The sequence below is a fragment of the Haliotis rufescens genome, unplaced genomic scaffold (genome assembly GCF_023055435.1).
Source record: "Haliotis rufescens isolate VD_foot unplaced genomic scaffold, xgHalRufe1.0.p SCAF_16, whole genome shotgun sequence".
Lineage (NCBI taxonomy): Eukaryota > Metazoa > Mollusca > Gastropoda > Lepetellida > Haliotidae > Haliotis > Haliotis rufescens.
Window position 1 is genome coordinate 24,586,572 of NW_025963846.1, and position 24,789 is coordinate 24,611,360.

General features: G+C 41.1%; 1 protein-coding gene across 1 annotated transcript; it reads right to left on the reverse strand.

The window, feature by feature from the left end:
- Positions 1 to 955: 955 nt before the first annotated feature.
- LOC124133805 (protein jagged-1-like) lies at positions 956 to 18,776 on the reverse strand. The gene is made up of 11 exons (XM_048396621.1): positions 18,651 to 18,776; positions 11,998 to 12,143; positions 10,012 to 10,147; positions 9,430 to 9,581; positions 8,497 to 8,630; positions 7,523 to 7,657; positions 5,850 to 6,107; positions 5,227 to 5,374; positions 4,933 to 5,098; positions 4,342 to 4,454; positions 956 to 3,749 (listed from the first exon to the last, which is right to left on the reverse strand). Exons 1-11 carry the CDS (start codon positions 18,774 to 18,776, stop codon positions 3,224 to 3,226), a joined length of 2,040 nt encoding a protein of 679 aa, XP_048252578.1. The 3' UTR covers positions 956 to 3,223.
- Between the last annotated feature and the right edge of the window lie 6,013 nt (positions 18,777 to 24,789).

Sequence of the window (24,789 nt, forward strand, 5' to 3'; positions counted from 1 at the left end):
TGATTGTGGGTTCGAATCCCGGTTCGCCCCAATTATGTTTTAGGTTTGTCAGCACCATACCCGTGCTCGTGGGTTTCACCGAAGTGGTAAACGTCTGAGACCTGCATCACTTCGGGCTTTCCTCCCACATTAAGCTGACACGCCGTGACATAACTAGAATACTGTAAAAAGCGATGTTAAACCCAACTCACTCACTCACTCACTCACTCATGGTCCAAGTGGTATCTCTTACTGGTGTGTCACAGGTACAGGATGCATGTCGGGGGAAAACACATTTTACAGCCTGCTAGTTTAGCTAAAGATCGTAACAGCCAGTGAATCACAACGAGTTTCAGTTGTTTTTCGTTTTTCTTCTGTAATGTCACGGAAATGAGTGAAAATGCGAAGTTGCCAATGCTGTTTTACATTTATCAATGTCAGCAATGAAAACTATCCAATGATATATTAGACTTGAATCCACCCCAAGGGGTATGAATGCGGAAATAAAATATATGTTCGTATATGATGAGACATACTTGAGTCAATTAGTTAAAGTACACAGTTTTTCAAGACGTTTTTGAAACGGTTCCAGCTTAAACTGAATGACCAAGCCACACATAGTTGAGCGACGTCTTTTTTTTCAATTGTCAATTTTAATGTCTTGGCGTTCATTTACGCCATGTCGTTCATATTACAGAAATCTGATTTATTTATCTAGAACGATGACGCAGCTACTGTCATTTCAAATATATTGCCTTAATTCAAGGAAATAATAATCCGCTTCAATAATTTACAATGCGCGTGTAAAAGACCATTTATTCTTTGTAGGGTATTTGCTGCATGTACCGCGTGTTTCATGCTTAACCCTTCTAGAAAAGTCCATAAGTGGAGTGAAGCAAGTCTCGTGAATAACAGTGAATAATAAAAGCTTAAAGAGTTATTTTATTGCAAACTTGAAACAATTCAGTCAAGCCTTCATTCAGCTATTACAATGTGTACATCATGTTATTTATCTCTATTTACAAACTATAATCTAAATATCTATCTGTAGCAGTAAATACAAGCAATCAATACCCACGTGGTGAAGATACAGGTGGTATGATACTAAATCCATACGTCACACTTTTGTCATACAAGAATGACCTCGTTTTATTCGTTTTGATTGGATAACCGTGACCTCTGTACATGTCACACCAGAACTACTTTTTTCATTCATAAAAAACACGAGACGTCATTCACTTTTAGAAACGCTTTACAACATCGATGCAGAACTGAAGGAATGACATGAAAGCGAAACATTTACAAACACTTAAATAAACCCAACAAGATGGTCACCCGCATCAAATTCGCTTTGCATTCTACATTAGGTATGCGTAGAGCTGCTACAGACATTATTTAATCGAGCCACATCCATTTACAATATACGACTACCGATACATCAAGGGTCCCTATGACCGTGACGCACCCGACCACTTTCGCGACGTTAAAATTGATTTAACCTAAAATGTTATGCATGATGATAGGAAGTCAGTTTAAACTATCTGGACAGATATCTAGACTTACGTTGGATCCTCCGATTGTACTGTACCATCATTGTCCCGTTCGAAGCGTATTATGTGGCACTGTTTCCGAAGGTGTTTGTTCATAAATAAACGTACACAACTCAGTGACGACTGCACGATCAGATCACTAAAAGTGAACAGTTCCGATACAAATCTATCGAAAACATTCTCTCGTGAACATGCTATGGTATCTGAGTTCGCTTTCGCTCGGTCAGATACCGTAGAAAATTCACTCGTTTCGTAAAAATGGCATCTGACGAGAATGAGTGTAGTAGTCTCTATGTTGCCAGTAGATCTGACATATAAATGGCTATAGCTATGTAAGGTCGGTGCGAGTTTAAGCAATGTTCTTCCATATCACGTCGGGGGACACCAACTATGAACACATTGTACCCATGCTGGAAATCGAATGCTGGTATTTGGGGTGAAGAGCTAACACTTTCACAATAGTCTACCACACACCCCCAGGTACATGACACAGTCCTGGCTCTTTGGTATCCCACATCAATTACATCACACGCAAACAGATCCTAAATATGGTGGTCACAAAATGCGCACATCATGGGATTATAACCCGTTCAGTCGACGTGCAAGTCAACACTTTAACCGGTGAACTATCAACCGCATCTGGCGCACTCTGATAGCTGCGATGACAGTGTTATTGGCATCCCAGTCCTACATCACTCTGATGACAGAGTTGACAGTGTTATTGGTGTCCTAGTCCTACATCACTCTGATAGCTGCGATGACAGTGTTATTGGCATCCTAGTCCTACATCACTGATAGCTGCGATGACAGTGTTATTGGCGTCCTAGTCCTACATCACTCTGATAGCTGTGATGACAGTGTTATTGGCATCCCAGTCCTACATCACTCTGATAGCTGCGATGACAGTGTTATTGGCATCCTAGTCCTACATCACTCTGATAGCTGCGATGACAGTGTTATTGGCATCCTAGTCCTACATCACTGATAGCTGCGATGACAGTGTTATTGGCGTCCTAGTCCTACATCACTCTGATAGCTGCGATGACAGTGTTATTGGCGTCCTAGTCCTACATCACTCTGATAGCTGCGATGACAGTGTTATTGGCATCCTAGTCCTACATCACTCTGATAGCTGCGATGACAGTGTTATTGGCATCCTAGTCCTACATCACTGATAGCTGCGATGACAGTGTTATTGGCGTCCTAGTCCTACATCACTCTGATAGCTGCGATGACAGTGTTATTGGCATCCTAGTCCTACATCACTCTGATAGCTGCGATGACAGTGTTATTGGCGTCCTAGTCCTACATCACTCTGATAGCTGCGATGACAGTGTTATTGGCATCCTAGTCCTACATCACTTATATAGCTGCGATGACAGTGTTATTGGCGTCCTAGGCCTATATCACTCTGATAGCTGCGATGACAGTGTAATTGGCATCCTAGTCCTACCCCACTCTGATAGCTGTGATGACAGTGTTATTAGCATCCCAATCCTACATCTGTCTGATGTCGGAGATGCTTTTCATATCTTACATTATCAATATTACATTATATGAGAATGAAATCAAATGCAGTGTGGTTTTTCAACTCTGGTACTGGGAACACACTCAAAGGGTAGTGCGTCGAATACATTCATGTCCTTTCGTTATTCTTATTGGTTGACGATACATCGTCTAGGACAACTAAAACATTATCTTTCATAAGGATGTTCCTGTGAGATGTTTTCAACATCGGTGTAATCGAAAGATTCTATCATTTCATGAGGGTCTTCTTGTGAGATGTCCTCAACATCGTTGTCATCGATGACAGTGTACTCATCCTCTTCCTCGCCCTGTAGATGGCACGGGTCAAGGGTCATATCTCCAGTTACTGGTTGGATGTATGATGTAACATGACGGCGTGTATCGAGTGTTGCTGCGTCATCATGACGTGCGTTTTCATCTGGAGGAACGCTTGCTCCCTCTTGGCTCCACGGGTCAAGAGTCATATCTCCAGTTGCTCCTTGGATGTTTGATGTGTCATCACAGTGTGTGACGAGTGTCCCTCTATGTACGTCATGGAAGCGAAGACTTGTGTAACCATCTGGAGAAACACTTGCATCCTGAAGATTTCTTGTAATTGTACCGCGTCTGTGTGGGTTCGAATTCCTGTTGAATGGAACACCCATTTGAAATAATAAGATTTCATCGTCCTGTATGAATGGTTCCGAATTGTGTCTTGAAATAGAAAAAAACAATAAGAAGAAAATAACACAATAAATTGGGTTTTTAAAAATTATATTTCTTCTTAGTGTGTTGTAATAAATCATTTACATATCAAAGTTTAATTTGTAAGTTTAACGTTACACGTGTCTACAGCACGGCTATATAGAAAACATATATTTATGACCCCATTGCGCTCTACTGCAAGATACAAATTTCTTCAAGTGCCATGTGCCTCGTGATGGGTGTTGGGGGCATGGGATTTTGAAACAGAATATTATTTTCGTCACTGTTTTAAGACATACAATTTTTTCTCGGAAATGAGGAACCGAACAATTTGTTTCAGGACATCCAGTATCTCCAGTTGACAATCATTTCCTTTTTCTAACACCTGAGGTTGATTAATTCCTGGATCAAATCTTTATGTTAAACAAATATCCAGCTCAAATGGCCGGTGCATGATATATGTCTCAAGAGACAGTATTTTGTCCCATGCCATGAATAGTTTTGATTAGAAAGTTACGTTCTTCAGAATGGCTATCGTCCTTGACACCTCTCTTGCTACACTGCTGTGTGTTAATAAACGGAAATGTCATGGACTACTTACGATCTTCTTCTCCAGATGTACATAGCTACAAGCAGTACAGTCATCAGGACAAATCCTAAAGGGGGTAGAATGGCCAACACATAAAAGTCGGTGTTCCAGCTGCCATGCGGTCGCTGAAACAGCAGGTTTGACCTGTAGTGATTTGAACTGCTTATAATGCGTGAGTGAGCTGGGTTCAATGCCGCTTTGAACTGATTATAAACTTGCTTATGCAAATTGGAATTATAAAAGCAAGAATAATATTGGTTATGCTTTCAAAAGTTTAATCAGAACCAGTAATGGTTCTTACATATGACTGTACGGATGACAGGTAAGCAAATAGATTCCAGCATATGTGTCGACATAAGAGGTGACTTAATCGATCGGGTGGTCCAGCTCGCTGACTTGGCTGATGGCATCTCATTGTATTACAGACCATCGTCATATAGTTGGAATATTGCTGCGTCACATAACAAATAAACAAGCAAACCACCCTACATAAGGATAAAAATGTGCATCGTGTAAGTCACCTGAACCATGTATGGCATACGATGTTTCATGAACATTTAACAAGATATCGGCAACAACCTCTGTTGGCATCGTGTAGTTTACCTTCACCGTCGACTTCTCTTCTTGTCGGGGAGGGTACAACGGAAGAGGCAGATATTCATTGAGGACGTCATCACTGTTGGATTCGAAGATCACATTTACTAAAGCGCTGTCCAGGATGGTGTCGTTCTCTACAGCTGAATAGAGTTGTACGTACGTTGTAGTATAACTGAAATATATATTTCAAAAAGCAAACTTAGTTTTGATCGTGACATTCATTGCGAGATGGATTTACTCAAATACTATAGTCAATGTAGACTGTTGGACCGATATAGCGTCGTCCTGTTGATCACTCACTTGCATTCTGTCTGTGTTTTTGCGGTAAACTTGACATCCACTTTTCCTGGAATTTCCCAAAGTTCGGTGATGAGTCTGTTCAAGCCATCGGTCAGGTCACCTCTGTTTGTGTGATCAATCTCTCCCAGGAGCGTGATGTTGACAATGCCTGATTACAAAGAACATGAAGTTCTCAATCAGAATTTTTTTAAAGTAAATAGGTAATTGACAACTAGAAGCAATAAATGAAATAATTCATTTAAACGTCATTGGCCAATGTTTTCATTGAAATCGTGTTAAACTGTTCTATTCTAGCTCTTTATTTATAATGACGAAATTGACATTTTAAAAAACAGTAATAAATGCATTATTTAACTAATCGTCATGAAACTATCCCTGTTCCTAATGCCATTTAGTGTTTCACTTACATGAAATACTTTTACTTTGATCCTAATCAACAACTGTTTTATCAAGAATATACACAGGCATCTAACTCAATACATTGACAACACCAGAATAATTTTTTTTTTTAAAACATGTAACTTATGTGTTTTCTGGTGACATCTACTGTTCATTCATACCAACAGTTCGGCGAGAAAAACCCACACGTATATAAGGAAAGCACAAGAAAATATTCCACCTACCAACACTTTGACTGCATCTTTCCCCCACCCATGCAAAATCACAATCACACTTGAACCCAGTTGCCGTCAAGAGTTCCGGTGTGCAATTCCCTCTGTTACAGGAAGCGCTGTCACAGAAATTAACCGTCTCTGCGCATGTCTCTCCAGTCCACTTTACTGAGCATGCGCAGTGGAAGTCTGTTTGGTTTCCGTCACATGTCCCTCCATTGAGACATGGCTTCAGTGCACACTGGTTGATAATGTTTTCACATCGTCTTCCTGAACAAAGTTTAGGAAGTATATGGAGAATACAAAGCATTATAAAATAGATGTATTACTCGACCAATTAAATCAAATCTATTTGCCATTGAAGCTGCCCACTATTGTTCCTTTTTATAGTTCTTAACCCTTATGCCACTGCCGCTGTGTGTGTGCGTCCGTGCGTGCGTGTCTGTGTGCTTGCGTGAGTGTGCGTGCGTGCGAGCGTGTGTGTGTGTGTGCGCGGGTGGATTCTGTGTCTATGTACATGTGTATGTCTGTCTGTGTATGGCTTGGTTGTCTGGATGTGTGTCTTTTTGGGTGCCTGGGTGTGTGCTTGCGTCTGTGTGTTGGGACCTGCGTATGTGTGTGTCTGTCTATATTTGGGTTTCTGTGTACCTGTCGCTATGTGTGTGTCTGTTTGAGTGTTGCATGTTTGTGTCTGTGTTCGTGAAAGTATGTCTGTCTATGTGTTGGTCTGTTTGGGTGTGTGTCTGTTTGAGTGTTGCATGTTTGTGTCTGTGTTCGTGAAAGTATGTCTGTCTATGTGTTGGTCTGTTTGGGTGTGTGTCTGTTTGAGTGTTGCATGATTGTGTCTGTGTTCGTGAAAGTATGTCTGTCTATGTGTTGGTCTGTTTGGGTGTGTGTCTGTTTGAGTGTTGCAAGTTTGTGTCTGTGTTCGTGAAAGTATGTCTGTCTCTATGTGTTGGTCTGTTTGGGTGTGTGTCTCTGTCTGTGCCTGCATATACCTATCTGTGATAGTGTCTTCGAGCGTGAGTGTGTATATCTGTCTGATAGTGTCTGTGTGTTTGTTTCCGTCCATGTGTTTGTATGTATCTGTCTGTGTGTATTTGTCTCTCTGTGGCTGTGTGGGTGAGTGTGTCTGTGTGCGTCCCTCTATGTGTGTATGTGTCTGTGTACATGAGTATGTCTGTCTGTATGTATGTGTGTGTCTGTGTGTCTGCGTGTGTGAGTCTGTCTCCTGCCCCCAACATCCATCTCCCCGTCTGATCCGAGAATACAGAGTTCAGGCCGTTGTAGAAACGAAGTACTACAGCCATACCAGGGAGTTAACATCAGGACCCCTGAAGATTCCGGGGTAGAATAGGTCTTCAGCAACCCATGCTTGCCGTAAAAGATGACTATGCTTGTCGTAAAAGGCGACCAACGGGATCGGGTGGTCAGGCTCCCTGACTTGATGCATGAATGTCATCGATCCCAATTGCGTGGATCGATGCTCATGATATTAATCACTGGACTGTCTGGTCCAGACTCGATTATTTTCAGACCGCCGTCATATAGCTGGAATATTGTTGAGTGCGGCGTTAAACAACAAACCAAACCAAAACATGAACTTCACATATTGTGGCAACAATCGAACGAAGACCTTCTGTGTGGGAATCAATGTAGATTAATCGCAGATATCGTCTTCTCACCTGTGATACCCTCCACACAACTGCACTCAAAACCTCCGCGTGTATTTGTACAACTGCCCCCATGTTGACACAAGTTGTTAATATATATTGCTGCGCATTCATCGACGTCCTCATCGCAGACATCTCCCTTCCAACCTGCAATTGTTTGATTCAAATTCATTGCGTTTTATACAAGTGAACATTACTCAATACGCATGATTCACTATTCCTGAAATGTATCAATCCAATCTCTTTCACTTTGAACGGAGACCCGTGAAGATCCGGGGTAGAATAGGTCTTCAGCAACCCATACTTGCCGTAAAAGCTGACCATGCTTGTCGTAAAAGGCGACTAACGCGATCGGGTGGTCAGGCTCGCTGACTTGGTTGATGCATGTAATCGATCCCAATTGCGTGGATCGATGCTCATGATATCAATCACTGGAATGTCTGGTCCAGACTCGATTATTTACAGACCGCCGTCATAGAGCTGGAATATTGCTGAGTGCGGCGTTAAACAACAAACCAACCAACCACTTTGACGGAACTGTCCCGGGTACGCGTACCGAATACCAGGTTCCGATAAGCCATGGGTGTTTGAGAGTAATTATATAGAAGCACGCGACTGCGGGACCATTTTTACAACAGGACAATTAAGCTCCAAATATGAAGCGAAATGGACTCCGCTGGCATTAAACCTCGAAACTGCCTCGATATTATTAAGTTCCATAATGACGCGCGCAAACTTCACCAGTGACATCCAAATAGATGATATTTTTCAAAAATGTTAGTGAGATGGCTAAACATAGCAGCCTAAACATCGTTACTAAGGAAGGAGTATCCGGTATTCAGTATTCAAGCCCCGTCAAGATAACAGATAACGGGTTTTAATGTATTTTCGCATCAACTTAATTCGGATGCAGTCGTGTTTTCGGCTGCAATTTAGTGTACAGCGAGGTATCAAACACAGCACTGACATCAACTTTCTGAACATACCTTCAAAGCACACTTTTGCTCCATTGTGTTCGTTGCACGTGTAGTCACTCTGGTCAGGAGGGGCCTTGCAATATGTCTCACACACTGACCCGTACCAGTCCGGGTCACAGTAGGCACGGACCTCAATCTGTAACCTGAAATAATAATTCACACCAAACATTTCAGATTGTCATCTTTCCATCTTTCTTTGCAAATTCTCCATCATTATTTGAAACCACGTTACAGTTTACAATAATCCTTTCTTAGATATAGGTCATATATTCGATAATATGACAACAGTCACAATTGCTCCATTTTTAAAAAATAAAACAGGCAGCAAATTGAATATGAAACTGTGTTGTTGCACAAGCTGGTCAGTTCAAATATGGAGAAAGACATTAATTAAAAAGTTACACATTAATTACGGCAACTCTTGATCGGCGCCATGTCGTTTCTAGAGACAGCATGGTGTGTAACTAAGCAAAGGGCAGGTAACTCCTGAATAAAGTCCCAATGGCCAGTCGGAGGAATACAGAAACATGCAGGTTAGAAAATAAGATCCCTCATATCAGCCAGGATTTCAATGTTTTCTGTTCCAGCAAGTCGATTGAAATATATCGTTTCTCTTTTCTTTGGAACAATCCTCCCTGCGCTATCAATTAATCTTCGTCCTTGATCAGCAGGACTAGAAACCTAATGTTCCAGACATATTGCTCTGCCAATGGTTGGCCTTTTTATGTTGCACCATGAGCCAAACATTGTTATATGTAAACCCTGGGACAGATCAACATTATTGTGGTTCTAGACTAAGATTAATGAAAACCCCAATACTAGTTTGATATTCATGTTGCAACCTTGTCATTTTGAAGTGTACATGAACAAACAAACACGAAAGCTTATTCGTTCTGTTCAAACTAATCTGTATCATCCCAGTTAGGTCTCAGTCTGACTCACTTTGTTCTTCCCCACACTGTGTATGGGGTGTACAGGGCTGTCTGTTCTGAAGTAGCAGCCTGGATGTTGATCAGCTTGGAGAGTGTGTCCATGTGGTCGTCACTGGAGAAGTCATCTTTGTCATACACCTGCACCGTTATTTTTATTGAGGACTGGAGAAAAGAGCATGTATATTCCATGTTAATTTGGTGTTTAATGCCACAGGAAGCAATATTCCAGGCATCCTCCCTTCATAATCTTCCAAATCGTTTTAGGTTTTTAATCAAGATGCTCAAGTAATTTGATTCACTTCGCGAGGTAAAACCCTTTGACAATATAGATCTTGATTATCTATCAGATAGTCGCGACCGGGCGCCGCCATTTCATTTGAAGCAAATGTAGTAATATAACGGGTGGAATCTGATTGTGGTCAATAGGAGATACTTAGAAGGGACATAACTCGTAATAGAATATTCCTGTTATTTCACGGCGCCGTGTAAATAATCGATTCTTGGCCAGAATCACCAGTGGTTGATACAATGTCACATTATCTCATAGGTAGTGAATCTCTTAGTGAATAATAAAGTTTGGTAAAAATACTACCGGTACTGCTTTGGGCACATTGATGATGAATGGATTTGCTGTTCCTTGAATGCTGCTTCCAAAGTGGATTGTGTTGTGGTTATCTATGTAGACCGTAGTGCTTTCATATAGAGAACACTTCTCTCTTCCGTCAGGGCTGCAATAACATACGATTGTTGTTTATCGCAGGTCTAATCTACAGGTGCCATAGCTCGAGATTAAAAACACAGCATGCATCTCCTAAATATAGAGCCAGAATGATTTGTAAACCGAATGTAAAACAGAGTTGTCGTTACAAGCATTAATATTTCAAGTCAAACACAAGGTACAACGTGGCACAATAAGGGCGCAAAAAGGTTCAAGTACAGAATCAAGAGACACATAATCAAGGGGACAACGAAGAAGGAACTCTTGGCAGTGTTACTCTTGGCAGTGCTGCCCTTGGCAGTTCTACCCTTGGCAGTGTTACCCTTGGCAGTGCTACCCTTGGCTGTGCTGCCCTTGACAGTGTTACCCTTGGCTGTGCTGCCCTTGGCAGTGTTACCCTTGGCAGTGCTACCTTTTGCAGTGTTACCCTTGGCAGTGTCACCCTTGGCAGTGTTACCCTTGGCAGTGCTACCTTTGGCAGTGCTACCCTTGGCAGTGCTACCCTTGGCAGTGTTACCCTTGGCAGTGTTACCCTTGGCAGTGCTGCCTTTGGCAGTGCTACCCTTGGCAGTGCTACCCTTGGCAGTGTCACCCTTGGCAGTGTTACCCTTGGCAGTGCTGCCCTTGGCAGTGTTACCCTTGGCAGTGTTACCCTTGGCAGTGCTGCCCTTTGCAGTGCTGCCCTTGGGAGTGTTACCCTTGGCAGTGCTGCCCTTGGGAGTGTTACCCTTGGCAGTGTTACCCTTGGCAGTGTTACCCTTAGCAGTGCTGCCCTTGGCAGTGTTACCCTTGGCAGTGTTATTCTTGGCAGTGCTGCCCTTGGCAGTGTTACCCTTAGCGGTGCTGCCCTTGGCAGTGTTACCCTTGGCAGTGCTACCCTTGGCAGTGCTGCCCTTGGCAGTGTTTCCCTTGGCAGTGCTATCCTTAGCAGTGTTACCCTTTGCAGTGCTGCCCTTGGCAGTGTTACCCTTGGCAGTGCTGCCCTTGGCAGTGTTACCCTTGGCAGTGTTACCCTTAGCAGTGCTGCCCTTGACAGTGCTGCCCTTGGCAGTGTTACCTTGGCAGTGCTACCCTTAGCAGTGCTGCCCTTGGCAGTGTTACCCTTGGCAGTGCTGCCCATGGAAGTGTTACCCTTGGAGTGCTGCCCTTGGCAGTGTTACCCTTGGCAGTGCTACCCTTGGCAGTGCTGCTCTTGGCAGTGTCACCCTTGGCAGTGCTGTCCTTGGCAGTGTTTCCCTTGGCAGTGCTATCCTTAGCAGTGTTACCCTTTGCAGTGCTGCCCTTGGCAGTGTTACCCTTGGCAGTGCTGCCCTTGGCAGTGTTACCCTTGGCAGTGTTACCCTTAGCAGTGCTGCCCTTGACAGTGCTGCCCTTGGCAGTGTTACCTTGGCAGTGCTACCCTTAGCAGTGCTGCCCTTGGCAGTGTTACCCTTGGCAGTGCTGCCCATGGAAGTGTTACCCTTGGAGTGCTGCCCTTGGCAGTGTTACCCTTGGCAGTGCTGCTCTTGGCAGTGTTACCCTTGGCAGTGCTGCTCTTGGCAGTGTCACCCTTGGCAGTGCTGTCCTTGGCAGTGTTACCCTTGGCAGTGTTGCCCTTGGCCCTAGGTTTTGTCGCTAAATTGATGTACTTATCCTGATATAGTAACGTCCGAGTTGAAATCAGAAGACCTGGGTACAATGTGTGAAGCCCATTTCTGGTGTCCCCAGCCGTGATATTGCTGGATTATTGCTAAAAGCGGCGTAAAACAATACTCACTCACTCACTCTGATAAGGCCACAAGTCTTTTATTTACAAATAGAATACTGTCCAAAAATGAATTGTAAGTATAGTTTGTCAGTTCAAGTTTTATCGGTACTTACCCATCAATGCACAGTGTAAATATTGGGTCACATTTATCATTGCACCAAACCCGGAGCCCATTGTCACAACAATGACCGCTGATCTCTTTCCCATCTGACCAGTAACTGATGAATCGAATGTCCAGCTTACCGTCAGTCTTCACTTGCTGTTGAGATAAGAAGATGCGAATCGGAGCTGTGTTTATGTTAACATCTACTAACATGTTGAACATATGTGAAAAGTTTCAAAAACGTTAAAATGAAACGTTAAATTACAATTTAATTCAGCATTAATTGTCTGTGAAACAGTGAACAATTCAAAATGAATTTTCAATCCATTTCGGGAATAATGGATTAATACAAGACGATACTTAGTGATGGGAAATTATATGTAAAATATTTAAAATAATTTGTAAATTCATTACTTTAGGTCCATGTGAAGATTCCTAATAAAATAATATGTAGAATTCGATACTTTAGGTCCTTGTCAAGTTTACTAATAAAATGATTTGAAGAGTTCATCATTTTAGGTCCATGTGAAATTAACTAATAAAATGATATGTAGAATCCATTACTTTAGATCCATATGAAGTTTACTAATAAAATTATGTAAAATAGATTACTTAAGGTCCATGTGCCTAATAAGTTTAACTGAAGCTTAAGGTATATGAACAATCTGATATCAAAGAGCCAGTTTCCTTCCACTGAACTAGAAATACACCAACCTATCTGTTTCATATTTAGATCTATACATAAAAATTCAGAGTAACACAATAAGAAAGCAACAAGACTGTTTGACTAGTGGGATAACTTCAACTTCCCATCTTTGCCATTATGTCGAGGCATAACTCCAGTGTTTGGTGTTCACATTTCACAACCTTTGAGACGCAATGGAGCATGCTAATTTAATACAAAGTATGTCAGTAATTATATCACAACATTATTTTTTTTCAAAGTATGATATATGGATGCGTCCACTATCTAGTCTATGGACTTAAGTGGTCATTGGAATGCTTCAGTAGATGTATTAAATGCCTACCCTGATAATCAACAGCAAGAGAAGTAAAGTCACACATCGACGTCTTCCCCGTGTCTTCATCATCAAAGTGATGCTATATAAGGTTTGCCACATGCATCACAAAAGAGCCGACTGACTTATCAACTATTTAATGACTTCCTTTTAGCTGCAGCTACACGTTTGTTCTGTTTCATCTGTAGTAAGGTTTCGATCATATTGTTTAATGCGGAAATACAGTGAAGTGAGTCAATGTTTTTTTACATATGGACTTTATCACGGCGTCATGTTAATAATTTATTTGTTACTGGATCGGACAAACCAGTGACTGACATTAAGAACCTTTATCAGCGTGTTGCCCTGGCCTGTGGGCTCCCCAGACATGTCCCTCACAGAACACCTCTGGGATGTCATGTATCGTCGTGTTCGACAGCGACCACATCCTCGGGCCAACCAACCAGAACTGATCCAGCTCCTCCAAAAAGAATAGCGACGTATCCCGCGTGACGTCATCAGACGACTGCCTTTGTTTATGCGCTGGAGAGTTTTTGCACGTGTCATTAAATTTGAGCGATTTTAGACGTGTGTGCCCTTTGTTCATTACGTTGAAAGTGTTTTTCCTACCCCACCTCAATTAGGACAACTGTCAAGCCAATATCGCATCGTATGCTGTATGACTGTCATTTTTATTATTGATTTCGTTGAGATTTTGATCTTTTCAAAACATTTTAAATCATACCTTGAAGATCCGGGGTAGAATAGTTTTTCAGAAACCCACGCTTGCCGTAAAAGGCGACTATGCTTGTCGTAAGAGGCGACTAACGGGATCGGGTGGTCAGGCTCGCTGACTTGGTTGATGCATGTCATCGTATCCAAATTGCGTGGATCGATGCTCATTATGTCAATCACTGGATTGTCTGGTCCAGACTCGATTATTTATAGACCGCCGTCATAGAGCTAGAATATTGCTGACTGCGGCGTTAAACAACAAACCAAACCAAATCATAATCTATCCTTTGTGTTTTTAAAACTAGAGTGATTTCAAACTATAGTACAGTTTCTTTTGACCGTCAGTTGCTTCTGTGGTCTACTGAAACTTCCTGCAGGAATTACTACCCTCTAACAAATGCAGTTCGTTCTTAATTGTTTGTTTGTTAAACTAACATTACCGGAAGGACAATTTTCAAGCAGGTAATTAATTAACTTATTCAAAAGTTTTATAACATTTCATTTCACAGATCAGTATTGTGAATTGACCAAGTACACATATCAAAGATATTGTTATGAATAAAATTGTAATTAAAATTTAATATTGCTTATGAACTGATGGTTATCAATATTTTGACGTCCAATTTACCAACTAAATGTCCTTTTAGGCTTACTGAATAATGCTTATTCGAGTTTTTGTTCGAATATGTTTCTGATTATTGTGCAAATGCTTATATTTAATGTGAATAAAAGTCCGCCTATGCTTAACTTTTGTTTAAGAGTATATACAATATTACGTTAGCGTTTGACACCACAACCGTCCCATATATCCCGTCCCATATACATGTATGAGAGACAGAATGCTGTTTACACCAATCCGCCATGCACATGTGTAAATATTCATTATTTATATATTTGTCTTTGTGTGAAACTTGAACAGCTGAGTAAATCACATTATTTATCGACATTTCTTTTACGTGCCTATTTTTTGTCCATATTTTCAATGCATTAGTCTCGGTTTCCTCAACGCCTGTATATATTTATAGCCAGGACATGTCCGAATAAAGTTACTCATGCTAAAGTGCATTTCACAACAGGAGTCAACAAAGTTTCATTTTTTGACTAATTTCCTGTGTAAATTTGGAAGAAAAGAATTTAATAACTACAATAATAATAACTACAGATGTATATAGCGCTGGTATCCAGTTCGAAGAACTGCTCAAAAGCGCTTCATCATTCAAAAAAGAGACATTACACAGCTAGGAAAACACAAAGCCTCAATACTCCAAGAAAGATTTGGTGAAAAGATAGGTTTTGAGTCTTGATCGGAACAAAGTAGGACTGTCAATGTTCCTGATATCCAATGGCAGCCTATTCCATAGCTCAGGGGCAACTTTGGCTAAACTCCGACCTCCAAAAGTCGCCGTTCTAACACTAGGCACAGAGAGTGGGGACTAGCAGCTTGATCTGAGACATCTCCCAGGCACGTACTCTTCAAGAAGCTCGCTGATATAAGTTGGTTTTTGATTGTGTCTCGCATTGAACACAATCAGCATCACTTTATACTGGATTCTCTCTTGATTTTGAGCCAGTGGAGGTCCTCAACACCATGAACGTTAATATTTGCTTTCCATTGTTCTGTCGGCCATGTTACGATTGCAGTGGACCCATAAAGATCCGGGGTTGAATAGGTCTTCAGCAACTCATGCTTGCCGTAAAAAGCGACTATGCTTGTCGTAAGAGGCGACTAACGGGATCGGGTGGTCAGGCTCGCTGACTTGGTTGATGCATGTCATCGGTCCCAATTGCCTAAATCGATGCTCATGATGTCAATCACTGGATTGTCTGGTCCAGACTTGATTATTTACAGACCGCCGTCATATAGCTGGAATATTGCTAAGTCAGGCGTTAAACAACAAACAAACAAATTCGATTGCAGTGTGACTAACAATCGTAAAAACGCAATACCTTGAACTTATCTAAATGGTCTGGTAACCATGCATGTTTGTTACATAAACCGCAGTCACTGACCTTCAGTTAAAATGTGTAAGTCGATGTTCAGAGAAAAAGAAGGCAAAGCCTTTTAAATTGCTGGTATCAATGTAATAATGTTTCAGTATTTCAATATATCAGTTCATTTTTTCAGTGGGGGCACGGGTGGCCCAGTCGCCTAAGGCGCCGCGATTCGCTGTGCAGAGTTGCGTCCCTTGCCACGCCAGAAACCTATGATTGTGGGTTCGAATCCCGGTTCGCCCCGATTATGTTTCTAAGTTTGTCGGCACCATACCCGTGCTCGTTGGTTTCACCGTCTGAGACGTGCATCACTTCGGGCTTTCCTCCCACATTAAGCTGACACGCCGTGATATAACTGGAATACTGTTAAAAGCGGCGTTAAACACAACTCACTCATTTTTTTCAGTTAGACAGGTCTCTTGAATTACTTGACATTTAATACAAAAAGTAAAGATTAAGGTCAATTAACTATCAAAGATCAACTTATTTTGATCGCAAAATAACCGACACAGTATGGCTCATTTGGCTTGTTGGACACTCGTGAATACAAGTAAGTTGATAACCTTTGCAAACTAAGCCCAATCATCCAGTAATAGAAGTGAAGAGCCTGGTTTAAGAATACAATGGCTGCGTTAGCTTGGAGTGAAAGGGGAGGGTTTTAAGCCACTTTTAGCATTATTCCAGCCGCACCAGGGCAGAGGACACCAATAAAGTACTTCACACATATATTTAGTGCGCTACATGATTTTACTGTCCTTAACCGTTAGATCAGAAGCAGACAGGTTCAGCATGAGAATATAATATCAATGACAAGATTGTGTGGCTGGGCTGACTTCATTTCTTCAATAGGTAACTTTCCCTTTGTGTCGAGCAGTATTCAAGCAGATCCAGCCTTTTTGTCTACATTTGAAACCTGGAATGATCACTTTTTAATTATGATTCTCAAACACACGCTAATGATATAGTCGGAATGATGGAGGTTTCCTAGGATTATGGAAAAGATTTTGTCTCTATCATATCCAATTTGTTCCAAGCACCTACGGTATTCGGTAATAACATCAACAGTTTAAATCATAAATCCCAAGCACGAGAATCTGATGGCACACACGTTCAGTATCGTGTATGGCCACCATGTGCGTTGACAACTGCCACACAACGCCTCCACATGGACCTTGTGATGCTTGTGAACACATGATTGGGACGACGACGCCATTGTTGCTGCAAAATGGTGCCAAGATCTTGCAAATTCTGTGGTTGGTTCTGGAGAGTGCGCAGACTTCTGCCAAGAGCATCCCAGACGTGTTCGATGGGATTGAGGTCGGGAGACCTTGACGGCCAGTCCATGACGTTGACTCCCGCATTCTGAAGGAAATTCCTCGTCAAAATTGCTGTGTGGGGTCTGGCATTGTCGTGTTGGAAGATCAAACCGGGTCCATGTGCTGCCATAAAAGGCAGAAGTTCTGGTGCCCGCACCTGGTCGCGGTAAGCAGCAGCGTTGAGGTTGCCACGGATGACAAGAAGCCTGGAACGTGCATTGCTACAGAAAGCACCCCACACCATGACACTTCCGCCTCGAAATCTGTCACCTTCCTGTACACAACACTGGGCGTAACGTTCATGACGGCACCTTCACCCTACCATCAGCAAATCGAAGATTAAATCGGGAGCCATCACTGAAGACGACTTGATTCCAATTCCTCGTAAGTGTTGCTGTGTCCACAATTGACGTTGACGTCTGTGTAATTGAGTCAGAATCGGCCCGCAGTATGGCCGTCGTGCTTGAAGGTGAGCAATTCTCAGACGGTTTCGAACAGTTTGCGCACTCAGTCTACCCCTAAACAGGTTGATGTAGCCGTCAACAATCGGTTACGGAGGTGACGTAAGACGATCTGACGATCCCCTGCATGTGACGTCACACGTGGTCGGCCTGACCAAGGGCGATCAGCGGTGGTACCCGTTTGCTGTAGACGAGTCTGTAAATCATAAACAGTCCGTCGACTACAACCCATCGTCCTTGCGACTTCAGCTACGGACGTTCCCGTCTGCAACATGCCGATGGCACGTTCACGTTGCACATTTGAAAGGCGTGGCATGACAAATGGCCGTAAAGACTTTTGTTTTCTTGTGTTTTTCTTTTTTTGTTAATGACTGCTAATAAGTATTGCTGAAAACAACACGTGCGGTATTATGGCCACGTGACCAGTTGCACGTGAAAAACCACTTTTGCCATATATAGTGCTCTGCACATGATTTTGATCGATTCACCTGCACAAAAACGGGTGTTATCTGAAGACAATATGTGGCCATTACTGTTTAAATACACAATAAGGGCCCACAATGATAACTGGTCAAAATGTTAAAATTTTAGGATTGTGAAGTATTTAATTTGGTTCAGTATATTTCCACGCGGTGACACTGGCATTTGAATGTCAGATCAGATAAATCACAACAGTCATGAGGTGGTGTCACTTTTGATGGAGAACTTTCAAAACGCTGTTGAAGGTCCACCCGGCGACATGAAGTTCCTTTGCAATACTGTCTCATTCAAGGCTTGACTGCATTTCTCCCGGACAAACACCTCTTATATTTCATCAATATGGCATGTGCTTGCATGTTGGGATATTGTGAAAGAGAGAGAGCGAGAGAGAGAGAGAGAGAGAGAGAGAGAGAGAGAGAGAGAGAGAAAGAGAGATAGATACATAGATAGATACATACATATTGGTATGTATACATGTTGAGAGAGAGAGGCAATCTTGTATACTTACAATTTGGAATTTCAATGTGCTTCATTTATGAAAACTGCCTTAAGATGTTTTTCTTTATCCAATTCAGTAATTATGTCCCGATGATGTCCAAGAATAGATTCTGGACTGGTGAATATTATGTCAGCTTCTCCATCCCTTATGTCATCGACAGTCAATTTCTCTATGGTAGATACCAGACTGTCATCATTCGTCAGTGTTGCTTCCTGTGCGACTTCATTCAGGTACACAGCCTTGAGTCCTAATGACACACATTTCTCCGTTTGTTTCTCCATAAGAGCGATCAAGGGCGACACAGCCATGACAGTAGCACGGCTTGTATTTTCTACTGCCTTGTATAAATAGGGAGAAAGTTCAAATGTCAATGATTTTCCACTACCAATTTGAGAGCCAAACAACACATCTTTACCATTTAAATACCTTTCAATGACTGTCTTTTGATTTGGACGTATGCTCTGTATATTTGCTTCCATCAGTGATGAAGCAATAAGCTCATCCATGTTCCTATTCATTCTTACAAGCAGAAAAGAAAAAAAGAATTCTTACACAGCTTTTCAAAACTTTTAGAAATCCTCGCTCCCCACAAGGGTAACAATGAAACAAGTAAAGAAACTAGAGAGTATATATGTCACAGGTCTGCAATATAATCCCAAATGTTGTCTGGCCTGAGTGAGTTGGCAGGGCCGGTGTCCCGGTATAAACTCTCCCCCGTACAAATTCTCCCCCCGGAGAGTTTATACCGGTACAGATTCTCCCCCGGAGAATCTGTTCTGAAATAAAATCTCCCCCGGGCGGATATGTTTCGCGCCCCCCTCAGTATAAAGTCTCCCCTCTGATTATTCGGTTTGTTGCAATGTCTTTAAGTACTATATTCTTTAAATAGTTATCTCTAATGTAAGGAGGGTTTCTTTAAAAAATAGATTATGAAATATGGTCATAATGAATTGATATTTCAGCATATTTTATTTGGTAACTGTACCTTCCATCCTAAAATAATTATAAGACATAATCATACCAAACAAATTTGAATGAAATGACTTAATGTAACAAATACATGTACGGTTACTGTTGTAACAGAATTCAGAAATCTTATTAATCCTCGCAAACATTCGGTTTTACCACTAACTACGTAAAAACTGTCAACATATCCACGCGCGCCTCCAGCTCAGGCTGTCCGTTATACTCTGATTTAAGATCTAAAATATATTCCTTAATACAGGCTACGATTTGAAAATGGTATCAGTGTAATATCAGTGGCTAGAATATCATGGTGCAAGCAGGTTTCTGTTAAACATACAACATCATAACTATCTAATTCAGCACTGATAAAATCTACTTTGTCTTTAAGACTGCGTACGTTTAGATATATAATCTTTAAATCTGGACTATGCAAAGGGCCTGGATTCGGATGGATATCACCGCAGCCGAAGAGAAAAAGTAAAACTAAGAATGATAATCGGAAATTAGATAAGCAAAGTAACCCAAAATATAGAGAAATGTGTATCATCTTCCCGAAATGATAAGCATGTAGAATAGATTTTTTTTTAAAAACCACCCCAGCCTGTATTGAATAACATCAACCGGCATCGTCAAAGCAAAGTGTACATGTAATTGTTACAATCGGGCTGGCCGTGAATCTTAATGAAGAACACCTTGTTAAAAACACAATCGATGGTTGAAATGTAAGTCTAAGAACAAAACATGAACTAATTCTCAAGAACTCCTTCATCTTTGACTGACTGATGTATTTTCAATCTTTATTCAGCACTGAAGAGGCACCATGCCTATAGTACGAAGCATTAAGTTTATGAAAAATCAGCATTGATTTTGACTCCATAAACTGTCATAAAGTATTTATAAAGTATCAGGGGTCATTTCAACTTGCAAAATGATTGACATAGTCCTTTATAGAGCGAGGATAGGCCTGTTTTCCCACTCGATTGACTGATATTACATGGTTTAGAAAGGTACAATGAATGGTTAAGCATGCATATTACACTAATACGCGATATTTCATAAGAAAATATCATATCTCCGTTAAAACATAAAACCAATATTTATGAGTATATAAGACTTTATCACTGTGTCCAATTCCAAAATTTTAGATATAAACTTAGGACAGTTCAGTTTTTAATTCTTCAACCTTTAATTCATCACAGGATGTGTAGCTAGACGACGGGAATCTATAGTCTTGACTGTTTTCTTTGATGAGAATGTTTCTCACCGACCTTAGTGTGTAGGGGTGTGATATCCTGGGCAGGAAATGACAGTGTTTTGACTACTCGTCTTTCATTAATTAACGTGTTGGGCATCCCTAATGAACCTTTACTAATTCATGTTAAACCAACACAGGATGTTTTCTGGAAGTGGACAATCGAATGTCATAGGGCTGACACGACACGTGTTAATAACTTCTAAAGTTACTAAACAATCTTTGTACCTAACGACTAGCATATAAACTAACTGGCTCTAACTGGGGAGCATCCAAAGATACCCTCCTCTCTCTCTACATATCACTAATTAGATCAAAACTAGACTACGGCTGCGCCATATACAACACCCTAAACAACTCTCTATCTAAAAAACTTGACTCAATACAATATCAGGCTCTCAAACTAATTACACGCACCCAACATGGCACCTCCTACACCTCACTTCAGGCCTTAACAGGAGAAATGCCACTAAGTCTACGCAGGGAACAGCTAAGCTTAAATTTCTGGGCCGCGTCCCAATCAAACCCTCTCATCCAAAACTTAATAAACCAAAACATCAGCCCCAAAAACCAAGCTCTAGCTCGTAAACACCCCTTACTTACCCCAATATCCCAAAGAATAACAAACTACCTAAATGAACACCAAATTAAAAATCTTAAACAAAACTGCAAACAATCAAATATCTTCACCCCTAAACTTAAAATACCCAAAATAGACACAACACTAGCTAGCCAAATAAATAAACAAACCGACCCAAACATAGCTAAAACTACCACACTAGCATACATACACGAAAATTGGCCAAATTGGTGTCACATTTACACGGACGGATCCTCAGATCCGACCTCCAAACACACAGGTTTCGGAGTCCATACCACACAACCAACTAAAACCACACAATCCTTCCGACTCCCAAACAACCAATCAATATTCACGGCAGAACTAATGGGCATGGCCTCAGCCCTCCATAATCAAGAATCCAAAAACCACAAAAAAATCCTAATACTTACCGACTCCCTAAGTGGACTGCAAGCCCTCCAAAACAAAAATACCAAAAACCGACCTCAATTAATAAATCAAATACTTAAAAGCTCCAACGACCTAACTAAGGCAGGCAAACAAATAACCTTCTTGTGGATACCCGCCCACGTAGGAATATACGGTAATGAAAACGCCGATAAAGCAGCTAAACTATCCCTCAAAATCCCAGAAATAAGCTTAAACTTACCCATCTCAAAATCAGAAATTAAAAGTGTAAACAAGCAAAAAATCACCAAAAAATGGCATAACCTATATCTAAACTCAAATAGCCAAATCAAAAAAGTGCTCAGCAAACCACTAACCAAACCAAAAATTCTCCATCCATCCAAAAAAATCGACAGAGTAATCACTAAACTCCAAACAGGACACACCAACCTAAATAACCACCTAAAAAAATTTAAAAAACACACTACAGGTAACTGCCCACACTGCAAACAACCAGAAACCCCAGAACACGCACTCATCCACTGCACACACTACCTAACACATCGAACCGCATTACAAACCACCCTCAATCTAAACAAGGCTCTAACTCTAGAAGCAATACTAAACCCACAAAATAAACTAGAAAACTTCAAGGCCTTAGGCGTATTCTTAATCAAAACGGAACTAATAAAACGCATCTAAAAACACAATAACTCACCAAATCAAAATCACATAAACAAACAAACATCCACCATACCCAGCTCCCTTAGTTCTCCTCCCCAATCCCATCGGCATCTATTCCAAATCTCAAAATTCCCAAATTCTATATAAGCAACCCCTAAACCCCCCCTCTTGGGTTGCACAGACCACCTTCGCCCCTTTCGGAAACACATTAAATGGCCTGGCCGGGCCCGTGTGCGAAATACGCATCAGTCGGAAAGCGCACGTTAAATCTCCAAAGTAAGTAAGTAAGTAAGTACTAAACATCGTCTCTATCAGTGTGCGAAATACGCATCAGTCGGAAAGCGCACGTTAAATCTCCAAAGTAAGTAAGTAAGTAAGTCTATCAGAAGTGATTTGCTTGTCTATAGATGTAAACACATTTGATGATACATATGTGTGTTTAAAGTTGATTTTGACAGCCCGGGCCAAGTCGGACAGAACACAAACACTTCTGATAGAGCCTGTTGATAATGTAGAGGGAAAAGCGCTTCACTTTGAGCACGTTATTTTTTTAAATACCGCGATCTGAGACACTATAAAGTGGTATTAAGGTAGATATAATACTAGTCTATAGGTGTGAGTCCATTTCATGTTACATCTGTGAGGTTTAAGTTGATCTTGACAGCCCGGGCCAAGTCGGACCGAACACTTGTGAGACTGTTGAGAGTATGGGGAGAAGAGGTCTACTATAATAAACGTGTCTGCTTTAAATACGATCAACAGTGACATTATAAAGTGGTATTTACTTAGCAATAGTACGTTCCTATAAATATAAACGCCACGCCGACAGATGGAAATTTGTATCAGGATAGCTGGAAGTATTTGATACATTTCAAATCTTATTTCGTTTAACGATTGATCTTTTACATGTTACCTAGATCAGCGACGCTTACATCTCATTTTTGGTTGGTGCTTGTTCATAAATCTCATGTGTCTATGTTGAATCAATGATATGTAGGTATGATCACCGATAATGAAGAAATTAGCCAATAACACTTTGGTCCGTCTTGGCCCGGCTGGCCCGACTTTTAGGCAATACCCTCAACTATTGACTTACTTACTTACTTACTTTTGAGATTCAACGTGCGCATTCCGACTGATGCGTATTTCGCACACGGGCCAGGCCATTTAATGTGTTTTCGTCCTATGGAAATTCAAACAGCTGAACCTAATCTAACCGATGATGAAGATTTCTCCACTACTGAGGAAACAATAGACACTACTCCAACTAAAACAAACCAAAATTCCCTCTCAGCCCCAAAAAGGAAGAAATAACTAAACCGCAAAACTCCCCAACCAGCCAACACCCAAAACCTAAATAACCTCCTAAATACTCCTAGTATACATGCATAGTCAAAACTCACCAAAAGCTGTCATGAAATCCTTCCACAAAGTAGCTTTCAATATAAAATTAACCGATCTTTCCTTCTTCCTCTTTAACCTCCACCTAAAAGAAGTCACCGAATAAAATAAAAACTAAAAATTAAATCACCTATCACCCGAACCCAATAATGGTAGGACTAAATATTTTTCAGTGGAACGCCAACGGACTCACCTCCCGCGGCCATGAACTAAAAACTAAATTTAAACTAAATAAAGGCCCCCACATTGCCTGTATCCAGGAAACCAAATTCTCAAAAAAATCCAAATCCACACTACCTAACTACAACTCAGTTAGAACTGACAGAGCTAAACCAAAAACGAAGAAGAGCCACAGGAGGACTAATCATATTTATCAGGGAAGATATAAATTACGAAGAAATAAAAATAGACACGCCAAACCTAGAAGCCAACTGCATTAAAATCACATTAAATAACCGAAAAATAAACATCATAAATATATACCACTGGGCGGAACAAAAAGTCCAACCTGAGGATCTAAACAAACTACTTCAAATAAGCGATAAATCTACTATATTCCTAGGAAACTTAACGCTCACCATCCTACATGGAGCATAGATGATAAAATAGATAATCATGGCAAATTAATCTCCGAATGGATAGAAACAAACGACCTAGTACTCCTAAATAACAACCAACCCACGAGTTACGATAAGATAAACCAAAAAATGTCGGCTATCGACCTAACCATATGCACCGCCGATCTATCTCAAAGTACTCAATGGGAAGTGCACGACGTCCCGCTAGGTAGTGACCGCTTCCCGATAAACATAACCATAGTAAATACAAACGTACCAATCCAAACAGAAAACCAAGAACCAAAATTCTATTACAATAAGCTAACTGGGACCAATCCCAAGATATCTGCAACGAAGCTAACTTAAACGAAATAGAAAATAATGACCCAGAAACCTATTGTAAAAACCTAACAGACTAATATATAATAAAGGCAGCCAAAACCTCCATCCCCTTCAAAACATCAGGCAAACCCACGGTACCATGGTGGAATGAG

Bases quoted from the DNA above. Each gene is read 5' to 3' on its own strand.
- LOC124133805 (XM_048396621.1), bottom strand. From the start codon at position 18,776: ATGGCTGTGTCGCCCTTGATCGCTCTTATGGAGAAACAAACGGAGAAA. The intron at 4,455-4,932 runs GTAAACTACACG...CTGCTGTTTCAG, and splicing joins AAGAGAAGTCGACGGTGAAG to CGACCGCATGGCAGCTGGAA. The intron at 3,750-4,341 runs GTAAGTAGTCCA...TTCTATTTCAAG, and splicing joins TACATCTGGAGAAGAAGATC to ACACAATTCGGAACCATTCA.